This window comes from Papio anubis, chromosome 4, assembly GCF_008728515.1.
Source record: "Papio anubis isolate 15944 chromosome 4, Panubis1.0, whole genome shotgun sequence".
NCBI lineage: Eukaryota > Metazoa > Chordata > Mammalia > Primates > Cercopithecidae > Papio > Papio anubis.
Genome location: NC_044979.1, coordinates 19,450,813 through 19,472,020, shown reverse-complemented (window position 1 = coordinate 19,472,020; position 21,208 = coordinate 19,450,813). Strand labels below are relative to the sequence as shown.

General features: G+C 39.5%; 1 protein-coding gene across 3 annotated transcripts in view; it reads left to right on the top strand.

Annotated features, from left to right (window-relative positions):
* The window catches only part of TTC26 (tetratricopeptide repeat domain 26), a 65,681-nt gene extending 53,486 nt beyond the window's left edge, over nucleotides 1-12,195 (top strand). For all 3 annotated transcript variants that reach the window (XM_021936318.2, XM_021936316.2, XM_021936317.2), the window contains 6 exons: nucleotides 351-439; nucleotides 654-737; nucleotides 2,044-2,113; nucleotides 3,263-3,369; nucleotides 9,316-9,449; nucleotides 11,208-12,195. In XM_021936318.2, the coding sequence (XP_021792010.1) occupies nucleotides 351-439; nucleotides 654-737; nucleotides 2,044-2,113; nucleotides 3,263-3,369; nucleotides 9,316-9,449; nucleotides 11,208-11,319 (596 nt within the window). In that variant the 3' untranslated portion in view covers nucleotides 11,320-12,195. The remainder of the gene's footprint in view (nucleotides 1-350; nucleotides 440-653; nucleotides 738-2,043; nucleotides 2,114-3,262; nucleotides 3,370-9,315; nucleotides 9,450-11,207) is intronic.
* Nucleotides 12,196-21,208: the final 9,013 nt, after the last annotated feature.

Here is a 21,208-nt window from a genome sequence, read left to right as displayed (position 1 = left end):
GGCTGGAGTGCAGTGGCCGGATCTCAGCTCACTGCAAGCTCTGCCTCCTGGGTTCACGCCATTCTCCTGCCTCAGCCTCCCGAGTAGCTGGGACTACAGGCGCCCGCCATCTCGCCCGGCTAGTTTTTTGTATTTTTTTAGTAGAGACGGGGTTTCACCGGGTTAGCCAGGATGGTCTCGATCTCCTGACCTCGTGATCCGCCCGTCTCGGCCTCCCAAAGTGCTGGGATTACAGGCTTGAGCCACCGCGCCCGGCCTCCTGTCTCTAAATTATTAAATAACTCAAACTTCAGCTAAAGAGGATTTTAGTTTCATGAATATATGTGGGTTTTTTTCCCCCTCTGTTTCAGATACAATACCAGGGAGGCAGTGCATGGCTTCCTGTTTCTTCCTGCTTAAGCAATTTGATGATGTCTTGATTTACCTCAACTCATTTAAGGTCAGTATAGAATTATCTACAAGATTTTATATACAAAATACTGTAGAATGTATCAGAGAAGATAAGATATCCTTAGAGATGGCCCATTTTCTATGGTGGCATTAGTGGCATCAACTAATCCTTAAGGTTAGTTTTGTGTTTATCTGGTATAACTGATGGTTTTATATTTTGTATGTTCATTCTCAATGTGACCTGTTCTTGCGATGTTTTTCAGAGTTACTTCTATAATGATGACATCTTTAACTTTAATTATGCCCAAGCCAAAGCTGCAACAGGCAATACCAGTGAGGGTGAAGAGGTGGGTACCTGCTTTTGAAAGCATTTGAATGATTCTGTCTAAAGACATCCTTATCTTTTTCTCACTGGAATAAAATGGTCAAGGGTTAAGGATTATTAAAGATTCCTCTGTTCTTAGGATGCATTAAAAAGTACACTGTGGAGAAGGTGCAGAGACACACACCTGTATTCCCAGCTGCTTGGGAGGCTGAGGCAGGACAGTGGCTTGAGCCTGGAAGTTTTAAGCTGCAGTGCACTATGATCATGCCTGTGAATAGCCACTGCATTCCAGCCTGGGCAACATAGTGAGACCCTGTCTCTTAAAAAAAAAAAAAAAAAAAGGTACAATGTGAATAGACATAGATTTTATAACCATATTAAAATTTTCCCTTTTTAGCAAATTTTATAGAAATATAACATATGTACAGAAAAGTATACAAATCATAAGTATACAGCTTGATGACTATCAATATGTTTCTTTACTTATTTGATTTCTAACTTAATTGTATTTTTGTGGTCATAGAATGTGGTCTGGGCTGGGCGAGCTGGTTCACAACTATAATCCCAACATTTCAGAAGGCTGAAAAGTGGGAAGATCACTTGAGCCCAGGAGTTCGAGACCAGCCTAGGCAATATAGTGAGACACCATCTCTACAAAAAATTTTTTTAAATAGCTGAGTATGGTGGCATGTGCCATTTGTTGAGGTTTGCCTTACTGACCTGTGTGTAGCATGGTCATATATGCTTAAAAAGAATATGTATCATACAGTTGTTAATTATTCTGTTTGAAACCTCTATATCTTTACCAACTTTTGTCAGCTTGTAGTATAAATTTCTGGTGTAATATTTTTATTTTTATTTATTTTTATTTTTTTTTTTGAGATAGAATCTTGCTCTGTCGCCCAGGATGGAATGCAGTGGCGTGATCTTGGCTCACTCCAAGCTCCACCTCCCGGGTTCATGCCATTCTCCTGCCTCAGCCTCCCAAGTAGCTGGGACTACAGGCGCCCACCACCACACCCGGCTAATTTTTTGTGTTTTTAGTAGAGACGGGGTTTCACTATGTTAGCCAGGATGGTCTTGATCTCCTGACCTCGTGATCTGCCCACCTTGGCCTCCCAAAGTGCTGGGATTACAGGCGTGAGCCACCGCACCCGGCCAATATTTTAAAATCACCACAATTTTGTCCCTTACTTTTCTTAGCAGCCTGCCTAGAATTTGGTCATCTATAATGCTACAGTGATTATCAATCTAAGGCAAGCCAATAATGGGTATTTTTGTTGCAAAACCATCCTCATCTGTATTCCCTTTCTTTCCTCTTCTTGCAGGCGTTCCTCTTGATCCAAAGTGAGAAGATGAAAAATGATTACATTTACCTCAGCTGGTTAGCTCGGTGCTGTGAGTCTTCTTTTAAATGTTACAAGAAGAATCCTCTTTTTCGTTTTGGTTACATAATCTGTTCGGAAATGGCATGGAATGTTTTCTAATTTGATTTTGCATTTTGTTCTGAGAATGAGTAAACACTGAAATTAAGGGTTGTTAATGCAACTCAGTAAGTGTTGCCATGTAAATGTGTCATGCAAGTTTACCCTGTGATTAGTTCTACCATATAGCATTGACCTAGTACTTATAGCCTGAAAAATGTCAAGTTCTTTCTAAAGTCTCATTACAGTTTCCAGAGTCTCAGCTTATTGTGTTGTTTGTGAAATGATGTTGTTACACTAATTTTAACTTTTCACTATGGGTCAAGTCTGAAAAGTGGCAAAATGTCAAAAACGTAATTTTTTGATATAGAACTTTACTTTCTGTCTCTTTCTCTCTCTCACTCACTATCTTTTCTTGCTCCTTTTTAAAACTCAAGATTTAAAATGTTTGCCAGGCACAGTTGCTCACACCTGTAATCCCAGCACTTTGGGAGCGTGAGGCAGGCGAAATCACTTGAGGTCAGGAGTTCAAGACCAGCCTGGCCAACATGGCAAAACCTCAGCTCTACTAAAAGTACTGAAATTAACTGGGTATGGTGGCACACACCTGTAATCCCAGCTACTGGGGAGGCTGAGGCACGAGAATCACTTAACCTGGGAGGCAGAGGTTGCAGTGAGCCAAGATCACACCACTGCACTCCAGCCTGGGTGACAGAGCAAGACTCTGTCTCAATAAAAAAACAAAATTAAGTAAAATGTTCACTGAGTTTTTGTAGTCAGAGGAAAATTTAGCAATCATATCTTCTAAGTAAGATTGAAACTATGAGTAGGATTGAATGAATGATAGTTATCCTCTTTTAAGCATATGAGCAAAGTAGGAACTACCAGAAGTCAATCCGATCTGAAAGACATAATTATGTGACTCCTAACTTAAATATTTTAAGTATGGTAGAATTCTGGCAGGGAGCCAGCTGAATACCAACATTGCAAGCTTTCCATGAAAGTTTTCCACTACTTTATTTGGAATATGGAACCAAATCCATAGAATAATAAGGTGCAGAAATTATTTTTTGTACATGTAAAAATGACTCATTTGTTTACAAATCTTTGATTCCTTTTGCAGATATTATGAATAAGAAACCAAGACTAGCCTGGGAACTTTATCTTAAGATGGAAACCTCTGGCGAGTCCTTCAGTCTCTTACAGCTCATTGCTAATGACTGCTACAAGGTGAGTCTGACTGAGACTAAAGGGGACATTGAAGATTAGTATCACATTGCTGCATTGGCTAAATATTAGGGGAAAATGTCCTACAGACTAAATGGCTAGTAGCGAGAGGATTCACATAGTGTTATAAGAGAAGCCATTCTTTTTATGAATGAACTGAACTCAGAGATAGGCAGTATTTCAGAGATTTACGTGTATATGAAATGATTAGAGAGGAAGTTTTAGATTTCTAAAGGGTATGAATCTTTAGGTAGTGTTGATGTACAGATAATCATCTGGTAGTTGGAAATTTGCTACTGAAGCTCAAGAAAGATGTCTTCTGACATTTAGAGATATAGATTGGGAGTCATCAACATTTAAGTACAGTCCTGTATTGCTTAATGATGGGGATAAGTTCTGAGAAATGTGTCATTGGGTGATTTTATCATTGTACAAACATCAGAGTGTACTTACACAAACCTAGATGGTATAGCCCACTATACACTTAGGCCATATGATATAGCCTATTGCTCCCTAGGCTACAAACGTGTACAGCATGTTCGTGTACTGAATACCATAGGTAATTATAACACAATGGCTAATATTTGTGTATTGAAACATATCTAAACATAGAAAAGGCACAGTAAAAATATAATATGGAACCACAGTCATATATGCTGCCCATCATTGATCAAAATACTGTTGTGAAGTGCATGACTGGATTAACTGAAGCCCTGAAAAACAGTGAGATTACCCAAGTAAAATGTAAAGTGAGAAGAGATGCAAACCAAACTTTGAGGTACAAATGGCAGACAGGAAAGACAAAGGAACCAGAAAAAGAGAACAAAAAATTAGTCAGATTTAGTAAAGGAATGGCTGTTTTGTGTATATGTTGGTGTGTGGGGGGGGGTGTGGGGGGGAGTTGGAAAGGATAGGAGGAGGTAGTGGTTTTGGGACCTAGCCTATAGATTAATATTTTTTAAAAATCAGCCTCAAATTCTAGAAGTTCCTATTTTTGGAATACCTGTTCCAAAAATGTCAAAAATACAGGTAAGTGTCAGGTAAAGAGAATCTTGTATTAAATTAATCAACAAAAGCTCATTTCAAAGTGAATCATTACCAAAAAAAGAAGTGAATCACTATCAGTGGAAAAGATTTTAAGACATAGGAAACTTAAACAATAGTTTAACATGACTTGGTGGGTGGCAATGCCCTTAAATAAATTAGGGGAGGCAGAGGGAAGGAAAACATTAGAAGACAGGAAATTATTTCAGTTTTAGATATATTAAATCCGAAGTGTCTTTGAGGCTCCCAGCAGAGATAATAGAAGTAGGAAATTAACAGGCTGTCCTTGGAGCTTTGGTATTCGTCTGGATTAGCAATGTAGATTTAGTAGTTAACAATGTAGATTTAGAAGTTAACAGTAGTTAGTGGTGGTAATCACAATGGTTGCAGCAGTGGTAGTAGTAGTAGCAGCAGCAGCAGCAGCAATAGCAGAGTATGAGAGAGAATAAGATTAACCAGTAAATGGGGTGAGGAACCTTGCGGAACACCAGTGTTTAAGGTCTAGAAAGGGAAACAAGAGTAAATGAAAGAGAGGATGAACCACAAGAGAAGGAAAACAATGAGGATAGGCAAAAAAAAAAAAAAAAAAATGCTTTTCATTACTTTTCCTTGCTCCTATTTAATCAAAAGCCAAGGCAGGAGACTGTCAAATCTGCAACTGGATAGAAATGCATGAGGACTGAGAAGACAGTAACAGGTAGAGAATAGAGTCAGATTACAAAGCAGATGCAGCGAGTGTCATGTAGACCAGAGTCTTAAAAAATCTGATATTGATGATGAGGAAAAATGTAGTGCTAACTTAAATGGAAAATCAGAGTTTGGGATTGGGGGGGATGGGGTGGAGAGTTCTTTTAGAGTGGGGATAGGGGAGTATATCTGTAGGCAGAAGAAAATGAGCCATTGAACAGGCAGATTAAAAATTCAGGAGGATGGGGCATTTTTGATGGAGTTAGGCCCTAGAGGAGATGAGAGGGGAATAGGGTTAACATCAAAGGAAGATAACTGCTTGAAAAACAAGTTGGCATTACCTAGTGTCTCAGTGGTCGCATGACCACCCACTAGTTTGGTGATTTACTAGAAGGACTCATATGACTCAATATAAAGCTATACTCATGGCTAAAATTTATTACACTACAGGAACAGCAGGAAAAAGATAGGTGTAGGTGAAGGCTAGAGAAGTCAAATACAGGTTTTTCTTATCTTCCTTCTGTGGGGATCACACAGTCATGTCTTTATCCAGCATATGTGTGATGTCCTTGCCAAAGAAAGACAAAGAGAATAAGGGGGGAAATGGCAGAATTAAGCCCTAACATGTTAATAATTAAATGTAGATGGTCTAAGGATACCAATTAAAAGACATCTATTGAGAGAGTGGATTAAAAAACATAACCCAATTATGTGTTCTCAACAAGAAATTCACTTTAAATATATTGATATAGATAGGTCAAAATTAAAAGGATCAAAAAAAAAAACCCACTGTGAAGTAGTTTGGCAGTTTCCTTAATAAACATACTTACCATATGACCTAGCAATTGCATTCCTGTGTATTTATCCCAGGTAAATGAAAACCTATATCCACAGAAATATATAAATGTTAGTAACACAAATTTTAATATTTAAATGTTAATAGCAGCTTTATTTGTAATAGCCTAAAACTGGAGCCAGTCAAAGTCTTTCAGTAGGTGAATAGTTAAACAGACTGGTTTGGCCTGGAATACTACTCAGTAATAAAAAGGAACTATAATGAGAAGTCTGACTCCATTTCTGGATGTTTGACTGCCGACAGCTTTTAAGCCTCACCCCTAACTCTTCCCCTTGTGCCCCACATCTGGGCAAAATGATAAGAAAACCTACGTGCTCCCTCCTTTGGCACCATAGGGTGATTTAAACCACACAAGTCCTTGCCCATGCACAGGAACCTTCACCACGGCCCCACCTCCTAACCACAGTAAACACAAAGGCCAGTCTTCTTTCTGTGCTCTCTCAGGCCTTTTCAGATCTGCTTAATAGGGCCGTTCTACTCTCCCTAGACTTCAACTGTGTAAGAAAATGTTTCATATCCTCTTGCTGTGTGTGTGTGGTGTCCTCAGTTTCACCATCCAAACCAAACTTTGGTTGGGAGTCCCTCTTGAATTTGCAGAGTGACCATAACAGGAGCAAGCTATTGGAACACACAGTAACTTGAATTAACAGGGAATAACAAGGACATTATACTGAAGGAAAAAAGCCAGTTTCAAAGGTTCCCATACTGTTAGCTTTCATATATGTAACATTCTTGAAATGACAAAATTGGCCGGGCGCAGTGGCTCAGCCTGTAATCCCAGCACTTTGGGAGGCCGAAGTGGGTGGATCACCTGAGGTTGGGAGTTTGAGACCAGCCTGACCAACATGGAGAAACCCCGTCTCTATTAAAAATACAAAATTAGCCAGGCATGGTGGCATATGCCTGTAATCCTAGCTACTCGGGAGGCTGAGGCAGGAGAATTGCTTGAACCCGGGAGGCAGAGGTTGCGGTGAGCCGAGATTGTGCCATTGCACTCCAGCCTGGGCAACAAGAGCGCAACTCCATCTTAAAAAAAAAAAAAAGAAAAAGAAAAGAAATGACAAAATTATTGAGATAGAGAACAAATTAGTGGTTGTTCAATGTTAGGGATGGTGAGCAGGGAGGGCTGTGCATATGACTGTAGAAGAGTAACAAGGGAAATCTTTGTGGTGATATAATAGTTCTGCATCTTGGCCAGGTATGGTGGCTTATGCCTGTAATCCCAGCACTTTGGGAGGCCAAGGCAGGAGGATTGCTTGAGGCCAGGAGTTCAAGGCCAGCATGGGCAACATAGTGAGACATTGTCCTATAAAACATTTTTTTTAAATAGCTGGTCATGGTGGCTACCTCAAGAGGCTGAGGCAGGAGAATCACTTGAGCCCAGAAGTTCAAGGTTGCAGTGAGCTGTGATTGCTTTACTGCACTCCATCCTGGATGATAAAGCAAGACCTTGTGTCCAAAAACAAAACAGTAATTCGATATCTTGATAGTTGCATGGTTGTGGTTACATGAATCTACACACAGGATGAAATAACAGGACCATCATCAACATACACGGTACCAGTGTCAATTTCCTGATTTTTATATTGTGATATTTTACGATCCTTATGTAAGCTGTAACATTTGGAGGAAACTAGGTGAAAGGTACACGTGACCTCTGTCTTATCTTTGTCCATGGATCTATAATTATTAATATTTCCAAATAAAAAATTTTTTTAAATGAATCAACTACAGCTATATACAGCAATATAGATGAGTCTTATAATGTTGAATCATAGGTACAAGACAGAATATTTACAGTATTCGTTCATATAAAGTTCTGAGAAGCAGAACTCAATTATATTGTTTAAAGATGTGTGTACATAAGAGAGAACATAAAGTCAAAGAACTGATAACCATAAAAGTCAGAAGAGTAGTTATCTCTGGGTATGGAATGAGGGAGTTATGGTCTGGAAGTGACACACAGAGAGCTTTTGTGTTGCTCTCAGTGTCTTGACCTGGGTAGTGTTTACAGTATTTTCACATTATGATTAGTAAGCTGTACATGAATGTTTCATATACCATCCTATATGTGTGTTATTTCACAATAAAGACTTTTTTTTAAAAAAGTACATAAATAGAAGGACAAACCTTGAACATAATAAAAAAAAGCTTCACGTGAGATTAGGCAGAAAGGAGGAAAGGATGAATGAAGGTGTAAATATAATTTGAATTGAAGAGAGGAAAGTTGTGTTTTCCCTATGAAGTACAGAATAAGACTAAGCTAAGAAGGCTGTCTTAAGGAAACTGTCAAAGATTTAGAAACACATCTGTCAGAAATAAAGAAGTTATAAACCATAAAGAGAGTTGCCCAGCAATTTGAAGCCTTAGGTGAAATTGGTAACAGTATGCATTTATGATTGCCAAGTAAGAAAACTCATCTGGCCAGGCGCGGTGGCTCAAGCCTGTAATCTCTGCACTTTGGGAAACCAAACTGGGAGGATCACTTGAGGCCAGGAGTTTGAGACCCACCTGGGCAACATAGTGAGAGCCTGTCTTGAAAAAAATTAAAAATTAACTGGGCATGGTGATGTGCACCTGTAGTCTCAGCTACTTGGAACGCTAATGCAGGAGGATCTCTTGAGCCCAGGAATTTGAGGTCGCAGTGAGCCATGATGGTACCACTGCACTCCAGCCTGGGCAATAGAGCCAGATCCTATCTCTAAAAAAATAATGAATTAAAATTTTTTTTTTAAATAAAAGAAAACTAATCTAAGCAAAATTTAATGGCATTCAACATGTTCTATGAGGCCAAGGATATGTGTAGTACATTTGGGAAAAATGTCTGTCAAAATGCATTAAACATTTGAAAGATTTAGTGTTTAGAATAGTAGTCAGTATACATCTAAGCATTCTGAGAATTTAGGAACAAGACTAGGGAAAGACTGTTCTCGAGTTGAACATAATCAAATTAGCATAAAATGAATGATAGTAGTCATCTGAAAAGAATGTATTAAAGAGGCTTGAAAAATACTCAGTTCAAATCACAATCATCAGAGCTTATCCTCAAGATTAGAATACAATTAGAGGAAATGGCAAAAGTGCTGATTGTAGCATAACTTGACTCTATGTAGAAAAAATGTTATACTGTTGAAAACTGAGTGAACATAAGGTGGTTTAAACTGAACCTATGTACCCAAATTGTATTTTTCCTTCTTATTGTTTTAATTAGGAATTGAAGTTTTTATAACTTGCTAACTGAAAATGTTGTCAGTACCCATGCACTTACTTCATACAGTTCCGTTTCATGTTATCTTTATGTTCAGGTTCTTTCTGTGCAATCTTTTTACTGCAAGTATTACCACATACTTTCTCTTACTCAGATGGGCCAGTTTTACTATTCTGCCAAAGCTTTTGATGTCCTTGAGAGGCTGGATCCCAACCCTGAATATTGGGAAGGCAAAAGGGGTGCCTGTGTGGGCATTTTCCAGATGATCGTAGCTGGGAGAGAACCCAAGTAAGTAAACAGGCAAGAAATACTACCTCTAATCATTTGCTTGTTTGTGCAGGAAAATAATTGTTCTCTTGGATGATATCTTCTGAAAACACACAATTTTAATGATGTTTTAGAATGATGAAAAAAAGGTTGATGTTAAATATTTCTGTCTGACCATTTTCCTCCAGAAATCTTTCATTTTGTAGAATCAGATAATTCTAAATCATATATAATAGGATCAGATCATTCTAAGTCATATATACATTGAGTACACTAACAGTCTCCAAATATAAGAGCAGGATGTATATTTGGTTCCAAATGAATAGCCATTTTTATAAACAAAGTGTTTTTATTTAACTCTTCTACTCTTTTGGGTTTTTTGTTTGTTTTTTGTTTTTTTGCCTATTGGGTTTTTCTTGTGTCCTTTAGGTCTCAAAGAATTAGGAATGGAGTAGATGTGGTTGATAACTCTTTTGTTTTCTTTCACCTTCTCATATTCTAGGAAATACTGAGACATTAGTTTACATAAAATAAGTGGTTTATACTTTCTTCTTCTTCTTTTTTTTTTTTTTTTGAGATAGAGTCTTGCTCTGTTGCCCAGGCTGGAGTGCAATGGCGTGATCTCAGCTCACTGCAACCACCGCCTCCTGGGTTCAAGTGATTCTCCTGCCTCAGTCTCCCGAGTAGCTGGGATTACAGGCATGTGCCACCACACCTGGCTAATTTTTGTATTTTTAGTAGGGACAGGGTTTCACCATGTTGGCCAGGCTGGTCTGAAACTCCTGACCTCAGGTGATCCTTCCACCTCAGCCTCCCAAAGTTCTGGGCTTACAGGCATGAGCCACCATGCCCAGCATATAGTTTCATTTGAAACAAACATTAAAACCAACTTGAATCCATTTTCTAAAAATAACTTCATGGAATGTATTTGTTACTGATACATATATGAATAGGAAATATGATAATTTTGTAAGAAAATAATCTATCGAACATTACTTCCTACCTTATAGTACTTCTAGTTCTAAGTAAAAGTTTAAAAGCATTTGGTTAGGTGAAAGAGGTTGTTTGTGGGGAAAAAGAAATAGAAAATATGAGAAGACTCTTAAGCAAATAGGATCATAGGCAGTCGCCTATAGATTTGCTAGGGCAATAGGGAAGTTTTAGCATGCATTACTTAAAATGTTTTAATTTTAATTAAATTTAAATTACTTCAGACATAAATGCTAGGCTTAGTCCTTAATGTTCCTCTCTTCCATATTTATTCATGTATTATTTTTCTTGAAAAAAATCCCTTATTCCTTTGGCTTTGTAAAATTTTATAAATTTGACAGTGATGCCTAGTTGATGGTGGTTACCACCTTAAACAAGGGAGAAATCCACAAGTTAGACAAACTAAGTGACTTGCTGCTGTTAGAGCTAGAACTTGAACCCCAACTTCTGGATATACCCTTTCTAGTCATGCAGAATAAGAATAGAAATTGGAATATTTAGATCATCTCAGAAAGGACAAAAAGATTATCAGTATGTATATAGGTAGTATGGATAAACAAAGAATACTTGGATTGGTAAGAAAGATTTCACATAATTTCCATTTTACTATGCCACCGTGAAAACATAAGGCTAGTAAGTTTGTAATTGCTTTATAAATACACAGTGGAAGAGTCTATTACCAAAAATGCCCCACAAGACATACAGTATGAAGGACAGTTCAGAGTTTATTTTGTTTTTTAATTTTCATTCTTCATTGAAACATTTTGTCTTTTCAAATCTTCTCCTCAGAGAGACCCTTCGAGAAGTGCTCCATTTACTGAGAAGCACAGGTAACACCCAAGTAGAATACATGATCCGGATCATGAAGAAATGGGCCAAAGAAAACAGAGTGCCCATCTAAAATAGCTCCAACATCCTAGGAACCAGCTTCTACTTTGGCATAAAACTGGAAATCATTTTCACTCCAGTTTAATCTGTGATACAGGGCTCTGTTTTATTGACATTTTCCATCCTTGCTCTTTAAGCCTCAAGGTCAGAGACTGACTTGCTGAGACCTAGTTTCCTGGCTGAACAGAGTGCCATAGTCTGTGACCCTGTATGATCCTACTAGCAATAAGACTTTGGACTTATCTGGTGCCTTTCTTCCAAAAATGCTCAGAGTACTTTTATATAATTTACTGACTTTAAGGAAAACAGTATAACTTTTTTTTGTTAGTGTTTTATGGCATTGTCCCCTGGCTGCAATAACAAACATCTTTGATGTTCAAGAATCAGCATCATTCTATCATTTAACTTTAAGGGATCTCTGTACATTATCCCATTTTATTGGGGAATTCCATAAGGGGTTTTATAACTGCACCTCTGAATCTTGGGAGAATAACTAGCTATGTGATTCTAAGAATAGCAGTAAGTTCCTTTATCAAACTGTCCAGTCATTAATAGGATAGATTTGTGGGATTACTCTTTCAGTAATTAAATTGTTGATAATAATGACATGTTACAGTGCAGTAAGATGAGTACTGCAGTGTTTTAAAAGGTGAGTACTATGAAAAAAATTGCAGTACTTCTAAAGGTATTCAAGAAACAATGTTTATGAATCTCACTAGTCCATTATATTTTGGTACCATAATATTTTAGGTAACAAAGCAGGTTAGGTTTTTGTTAATGTATCTTTCTGAACAAACATCAGTTTTGAAAGTAGGGCTACAGTGATTATTTATATGCATTATGGGCACTTATTAATGTAACAATAATAAAACATGAATTGTGTAAAGTCCTCTGAGGGAACCTCCTAATGGCTAGGCTCTCTGTCGTAAGTTGTATTCCAGCCCATGTTTCTGAGCTCTTATAACATAAACCTACTATATAACTGAGCATTCTTTTTTTTTTTTTTTTTTTTTTGAGACAGAGTCTCGCTCTGTCGCCCAGGCTGGAGTGCAGTGGCCAGATCTCAGCTCACTGCAAGCCCCGCCTCCCGGGTTCACGCCATTCTCCTGCCTCAGCCTCCCGAGTAGCTGGGACTACAGGCGCCCGCCACCTCGTCCGGCTAGTTTTTTGTAGTTTTTAGTAGAGACGGGGTTTCACCGTGTTAGCCAGGATGGTCTCGATCTCCTGACCTCGTGATCCGCCCGTCTCGGCCTCCCAAAGTGCTGGGATTACAGGCTTGAGCCACCGCGCCCGGCCAAACTGAGCATTCTTAAGCTCACAACCTATTTCCAGAAAACAGACCCACATCTTTCTACGTTTTATACTATCTTTGTTTTTACACCATATAGTTTTTTCCTATTAGTTTAAGGTACCTAGTGTTACAGGTCTAGAAAATGCAGAGCCGTCCCTACTTAGAAGAGAATAGATGGGAAGAGAACAGAAAGAAAGAATTCCTCAAGCACTGAAGTCAGGAAAATCCCCATAGGTACTGTATTAGCTGTTCCACTTATCCCAGCACTCCACTTGTGGATGAAGGAGTTGTATAGAAAGGAGGTGAGAAAATGGCAGGAGTGAAAGCAGCCAAGAAGAGATCAATGACTGAAGATCGCCTTCACCTTCAGGACTGTCACAAGGGGTTATTTCACCTCTACTCGGGAAGATGGCCAGTTTTTCTGTCTTTTATCTTAGACTCATATATAATCAGCTCAGAGCACAAATCAAAATAAACTGGCCTAAATAACTGAATTCTAGGAAGCAAAGCTACATCTTTTTTCATATGCCAAAGCTTCTGTTTCCTCATGTTGTTCTTACTTTTTAAATAATAAATGGCTCTCGGCATCTTAGGAACTAGATGCGGTCCCATCTAGGTAGAACCTGCTATAATTTTTAGAATCATTCTTATAATTCTTACCTCACTTAAAATATTAGGAAACACAGTAATAGAAAAAGACAGGCAGAACTCGTCAGCAGGTTTTCACAGTGAAATTTGTCTTCCAGTGAATTGCTATTATTTTCAAATTGCCTGTAGTCAAAAAGCTTTTCCACTGATGGAGGTTTACTTTCAAATGAGCTTTTGTTGAATTCAACACTCTAGATTCTCTCTGACATTTTCCTGTTTTTTGGGGGGGAAAAAAAGCAGATATTCCAAAAATGGCAGAAATCTGAGTTTTGTAAACTTTTTCATCTATGTTTTTCATCTTCAAAAAACATACATAAAGAAAGGTACCATCTCATTCTGTTATTAAAGATAGCTACTTCTGAAATGTCTTAACAGAGTTTCAAGATTGCAAAGTAGTATTGCACAGCTGGTTTTCTTACATGTGATGATAGAGGAGAGAGGAAGACCCAGACTTAGGCATGTAGTGAAATATGTACAGTTTCTAGCATCAGTGTACTATTTATAGTCTATAGCCTACATTACTTGCAAATGGGAAAAATATTTTATAATTATTTTTGTACCTCAAAATAATTATTATATTCTACTGTATTATTCAAATTAAAGTTTATTATTTGGTTCTTAGTATGATATTCTGTTGAGTGTGATGAGGGTGGGACCTAAGTACGTCATGTGCCTTCTATCCTTTTTTTCCTAGCCCTAGAATGAAAGGAGAGAAATAAAGTTTTGGACCCCGTAAGTTACTCTTTAAAAGAGAGGAAAGTACATATTCCCCAAGAAACCCTTTCCACTAAGAGGCTGGTGGTTCTTGCTGAATCATACTAGGCTTGGCTTTTTGCTGAATTACAGCCCATTCATGCTGAATTATAACCCATTCAGAAGTTATATCACCAGTGCATAGTGTAGGACATCACATATAGAAAGCGCTCAAATACTTGTTGACTGAATAATTAAACATACAGTAACTGGTAGAGCAAGTGACTTCTGAGGTCTAACCTCATATATTCAGTTCCCGTCTAATTATTATGTTATTGTGTGCTAAGCATATGCCAGGTACTTAGGATGCAAAGATACATAATGCACAGGCCTGGCTCTTAAGGAACTCTAACAGAAGTATACATAACTAAACACAATAATGTGATTGATGTCATCAGTGGAAATAAAGTACTAAGCAATAAAAGAAGGCAATGGAATGTTTGTATCCATGTGAATGAGATGTTTCCTGCCTCATTTGGGAGAAGCAATCAGAATGGATCCCAAAGCTCAACAGCTAGCAAGATGCCCACGGCTCTGCCACGTGTGCCACACACATCACATGCATCCAAGTAGATGGAAGCCACAGGACTGCTTTCCTCCTCTATGGCTTAGTGCACTTTCAGAAAGGTGCTAGCAAACAGGCATGATATCACAATAGTTATATCTTCTTTCTAATGGCAAAAATGAAATAGTGATTAGTTCCTGTATTAAGAACATCTCTCTCTTAGATGAATAGTCATCTTGTCTCTCTTTTCTTCATCCTATAAAATTCTAGGCTGGCACGGTGGCTTATGCTTATAATCCCAACACTTTGGGAGGCTGAGGTGGGAGGATCACTTGATGCCAGGAGTTTGAGACCAGCCTGAGCAACATACCAAAACCCTGTCTCTACAAAAAAAAAAAAATTTTTTTTTAATTAGCCAGCTGTAGTGGCACATTCCTGTCATCCAGCTACTTGGGAGGCTGAGAAGGGAGGATCACTTGAGACCAAGGGTTCAAGGTTACAGTATGTACTTTATGATAATGTTCAAACAGTACTCCTGGCTATTAAGATGGTCTCAGAGCAGCAGAGCGAGGGACTTAGTGACGTGCCTGTAAACTACCTTAACATGGAGCTTAAGGAGTATGAGAAGAATATAAGACAGCACACAACAAAATGAATGTCATCAGTTGAGTGTGGAGTGTGTAGAGAAGTTTGCACATTTGTTGCCATCAAAACTTTTTCTTTAAATGAAATCTGAATACCAAATACACCTAGGGGCTGATTTGGTGGTTGTGGTGAAGGAGGAAGGAGATGGCCGGTCATGGTGGCTCACGCCTATAATCCCAGCACTTTGGGAGGTGGAGGCAGGCGGATCATGAGGTCAGTAGTTCGAGACCAGCCTGCCCAACATGGTGAAACTCTGTCTCTACTAAAAAATACAGAAATTAGCCAGGCGTGATGGCAGGCACCTATAATCTCAGCTACTCGGGAGGCTGAGGCACAAGAATCACTTGAACCCAGGAGGTAGAGGTTGCAGTGAGCCGAGATCGCACCATTGCACTGTAGCCTGGGCAAAAGAGCAAATCTCCATCTCAAAAAAAAAAAAAAAAGGAAAACCCTAGGCTAAGGACATAAATAGACAATTCTCAAAATAAGATATACAAACCGCCAACAAACATGAAAAAATGCTCAATATCACTAATGATCAAGGAAATGCAAACCAAAACCACAATGTGATGCCACCTCACTCCTGCAAGAATGGCCATAATTTAAAAATCAAAAAATAATAGATGTTAGTGTGGATGCAGTAAAAAGGGAACACTTCTACACTGCTAGTGAGAATGTAAACTAGTCCAACCACTATGGAAAACCGTGGAGATCCCTTAAAGAACTAAAAGTACAACTACCATTTGATCCAGCAATCCCACTACTGGGTATCTACCCAGAGGAAAAGAAGTCATTGTATGAAAAAGATACTTGCACACGCATGTTTATAGCAGCACAAATCATAATTGCAAAAATGTGGAACCAACCCAAATGCCCATCAATCAACAGGCGGATAAAGAAACTGTGGTATCATAGAATACTACTTTGCCATGAAAAGGAATTAATTAATGGCATTTGGAGCAACCTGGATGGGATTGGAGATGATTATTCTAAGTGAAGTAATTCAGGAATGGAAAACCAAATATCATATGTTCTCACTCATAAGTGGGGGCTAAGCTATGAGGATGCAAAAGGCATAAGAATGACACAATAGACCTTGGGGACTCAGGGGGAAAGGGTGGGAAGGGGGTGAGGGATAAAAGACCACAAATTGAGTATATACTGTTCAGGAGATGGGTGCACCAAAATCTCACAAATCACAACTAAAGAACTTACTCATGTAACTAAACACCACCTGTTCCTCAAAAACCTATGGAAATAAAAAGAAAAGGTGGCATGTGGCATGGAAGTAGTGTATCTTAAGATGAAATTTGAAGTATGAAATTTAACTACCTGTCAGAACTGTTCCCAGGAAAACCTAGAAACAACCCAAATATCCGTTCACAGGAGAATGGATAAATAAATTGTAGTAAAGCCACAAAGGAATATTATATAGAATAAATGAACTACAGTTTCTTGCAACAATATATTTCTTAGAGCAGTAACCTTTTATAAGTTAAAGACAGCTAACATATACACTCAGAAGGAAAGCAGGGGAATGATGAACTCTAGTCAGCATGGTGGTTACCAAGTTGGGGAGGAGCGGCTGAGATGGAGAGGAGGCCACATAGATAATCATCAGGATTCATCATACCATATTAGATTATTATCAGATTCTAGTTTTCATGTAGATGATGAGCCACAGGGGTTTATTCCTTAATAAACTATAAATAAACATACAATAAAAAAAAAAACTATAAATAGTTAAATAAAAGAGGGCCACTGGTGAGAGAGTGTCATCTTGAGCCAGAGAGTATGACCAACCCAATCCTGTGCAACTGAGGTAAAACAAAACTAAGTTTATAAATATATAACTAGAAGGAAACACTCCTAAATATAAGAACAATGATTATCTTCAAATGATGGAACTGGGTATTGTATATTCTTCTTTCTGTATTCTGTATTTTCTGATTTTTCTAGAATCAACACGTTATTTGTATCATCAAAAAAATTTGTTTTGTTTTGTTTTGTTTTGTTTTTGAGACAGGGTCTCGTTCTGTTGCCCAGGCTGGAGTGCAGTTACATAATCTTGGGTCACTGAAACTTCCGCCTCCCAGGCCCAAACGATCCTGCCACCTCTACCTCCGGAGTAGCTGGGACTATGGACATGTGCCACCACACCTGGCTAATTTTTGTTACTTTTTTTGGTAGAGCCATGTTGCCCAGGCTGCAAAAAAAAAAAGAAATCTTTGTATCTAGCAAAATAATTTCTTCATATCGGCCGGGCGCGGTGGCTCAAGCCTGTAATCCCAGCACTTTGGGAGGCCGAGACGGGCGGATCACAAGGTCAGGAGATCGAGACCATCCTGGCTAACACGGTGAAACCCCGTCTCTACTAAAAAATACAAAAAACTAGCCGGGCGCAGTGGCGGGCGCCTGTAGTCCCAGCTACTCGGGAGGCTGAGGCAGGAGAATGGCGTGAACCCGGGAGGCGGAGCTTGCAGTGAGCTGAGATCCGGCCACTGCACTCCAGCCTGGGCGGCAGAGCGAGACTCCGTCTAAAAAAAAAAAAAAAAAATTTCTTCATATCATCTAATACCTAGTCTTTATTCACATTTTTCCAATTGTCTCCAAAATGGTTTACTAGAATTAGGATTCAAACTAAGTACAACACTACATTTAGCTATTGTATCCCTTACACTTTTTTTTTTTAAGTTGGAGATGAGGTCTCGCTATGTTGGCCAGGGTGGTCTTAAACTCCTGGCCGCAAGTGATCCTCCCCGCCTCAGCCTCCCCATGTGCTGGCGTTATAGGTGTGAGCCACTGTACCTGGCCTTCACTTTTTTTTTTTCCGAAACAGAGTCTCGCACTGTTGCCCAGGCCAGAGGTGCAATGGTGTGATCTTGGCTCACTGCAACCTCCACCTCCCAGGTTCAAGCAAGTCTCCTGCCTCAGCCTCCCGAGTAGCTGGGATTACAGGCGCCCACCACCACGCCCAGCTAATTTTTTGTATTTTTAGTGGGGACGAGGTTTCACCATGTTGGCCAGGCTGGTCACGAACTCCTAACCTCGTGATTTGCCTGCTTCAGCCTCCTAAAGTGCTGGGATTACAGGCATGAGGCACCACACCCGGCCCACTTATTTTTTTAATGGCTATACTTTCCCCACTGTTCTCCCAAGCCATTGATTTGTTGGAGAAACTGAGTCATTTGTGTTGTAGAATGCTCCATGTTACAAATTTGGTTGGCTGATACCATGTAGGATTGTTGAACATGTTCCTATGTAACTCAGATTGCCTTTACACTGGTAATTAGATGTAAAGGCTGAGTAGACTCAAGTTCAGTTACTTTATGCTTCTTAGGTGGTGCTAAGAATCAGTCGGCTCCCTCTGATCCCTCCATTGCAAAGCTTGCCTTCAACCTTTCATTTAACTGTTGGAGCACGGTTTCATTTAACCGTGATCATCATGCTGAGAGGCCTTCTTTTATTTAGGGTTGCAAAATAGTGAGTTCCTAATTCTGTCATTCGTTATCTGTTTTTTGACTGAAATTCTGTAAAGAAGAACTTTCTCATTGAACTATTTGATTACTCTCAAAATCAGTTTATACAGGGAAGGTGAGAGGAAGAAAAATTCTTTTATCAGTTTTCAAAAAAATAAACAAGGGCCCTAGCAACCTTCTATAGTAACCAACAAGGTTTTCTTTTTTTTTTTTTTTTTTTTTTAAGTATCATGAAACCATGGAGATTTTTTAAATTTGTATTTATTTATTTTTAATTTTAAAATTGTATTTAAAATTTTTTATCTATTTATTTATTTTGAGACTGGGTTATGAAACTGGCTAATTTTGGTATTTTTGGTAGAGACAGGGTTTCACCATGTTGCCCAGGCTGGTCTGGAACTCCTAGGCTCAAACAATCTGCCTGCTTGCTGGGATTATGAGCCTTGAAACCATGGCGTGTTACATATTTTATATGTATCAATTAATTGCAAACATTATTTTGATGTTTGAGCTGTCCAGCAAGAGTTCCTTTAAACTGGCTCCTGTGAACTGTAAAAAAATGTTTTAAATTGTGCTAAAATACACATAACATAAAAGTTACCATCTTAACCATTATTTGCAACAGATTATTTTTATTGTAAATTAACAATTTATAATTGTATAAGTTTATGGGTCACAGAGCGATGTCATAATTGTTGGGTACAATGTGGAATAACAAAATCAAGCTAGTGAACATAACCATCACTTCAAATACTTAATATTTGTGTGATGAGAACATTTGAAATTTACTCTTTGCAACTGTGAAATGTATAATACTCTATTATTAGGCCAGGCACGGTGGCTCACACCTGTAATCCCAGCACTTTGGGAGGCCGAGGCGGGCGGATCACCTTAGGTCGGGAGTTCGAGACCAGCCTGACCAAAATGGAGAAACCCCATCTCTACTAAAAAATACAAAATCAGCCGGGCATGGTGGTGCATGCCTGTAATCCCAGCTACTTGGGAGGCTGACGCAGGAGAATCGCTTGAACCCGGGAGTCAGAGGTTGCGGTGAGCCGAGATTGCGCCATTGCACTTTAGCCTGGGCAACAAGAGCAAAACTCCGTCTCAAAAAAAAAAACCATGGCCGGGCGCGGTGGCTCAAGCCTGTAATCCCAGCACTTTGGGAGGCCGAGGCGGGTGGATCACGAGGTCAGGAGATCGAGACCATCCTGGCTAACATGGTGAAACCCCGTCTCTACTAAAAATAGAAAAAACTAGCCGGGCGAGGTGGCGGCGCCTGTAGTCCCAGCTACTCGGGAGGCTGAGGCAGGAGAATGGCGTGAACCCGGGAGGCGGAGCTTGCAGTGAGCCGAGATCGCGCCACTGCACTCCAGCCTGGGTGACACAGCGCGAGACTCCGTCTCAAAAAAAAAAAAAAAAAACCAAAACACTCTATTATTAACTGTATTCACCATACTGTACAACAGAACTCAAAGTATAAAACGTATCCTTCCTGAGATTTTGTACCTTGACTATCATTTAAATTTTTTTTTTTTTTTTTTGGAGACAGGGTTTCGCACTTGTTGCCCAGGCTGGAGTGCGATGGTATGATCTCGGCTCACTGCAACCTCTGCCACCTGGGTTCAAGCGATTCTCCTGCCTCAGCCTCCCGAGTAGCTGAGATTACAGGCACCTGCCACCACCTCCGGCTAATTTTTTGTATTTTTAGTAGAGACAGGGTTTCACCATGTTGGCCAGGCTGGTCTCAAACTCCCGACCTCAAGTGATCCAACTACCTTGGCCTCCCAAAGTGCTGGGATTACAGGTGTGAGCCACTGCACCCGGCCTTAAAATTTTTAAATGAGACAAAATATCAATTTCAAAACAGCATAAAAAAAAGTGAGCATAATTATTCATACTCAGCTCATAATAGAGCAAATGGGTGAATAGAATAATAATTCATGCTATTACATGTTCAGTGAACTGGCAGCAAGAGAAAAGTGGTCAAAGAAAGGCAGAGGAAACTGGTAACAAGAGGAAAATTGGTCAAAGAAAGGCAGGGAGGGCCCTGGAGCAGCACCAGCCCCAGAGTGTGGGCCTGGGACTTGGGCCAGAACTGAGCCCTCCTGCAGGCATTTGGCTGCCCTGGGGGCCCGCTGCCTAGGGAAGAGGACGGGTGGGGCCCAGCACCTTGTGCCACCTCCCGCTCCACACACACTCTCCTTTCCCCTCACTTTGGAAAGAGTATTTTTCTAGCGCCTGAACTGGACAGTTGTTTCTAAAACTATTTGGTACCTGCTCCTGGGCCAGTCCCCAGCCTGTCATGAGTGTGTATGTGTGGACATGGATGTGACTGGGAGCTCTGCTGGGCACCCACCACTGGGGCCTAGTCAGGTCTGTGTGTTGCGGGGGGTGGGGGCGTCAAGATGAGTTTCCCTGTAGATTGTACCTTGGGGTTTTTTTCTGCCATTTTGTTAAAATTAGCGCCATTTTAATATTTAAAATACTGATTTTTAATATTGAAAATAAAAGTATTTAATATCTCTTAGAAAAAAAAAAAGAAAGGAAAGAAAGGCAGGGAAACTTTGTCTTGTAAGAA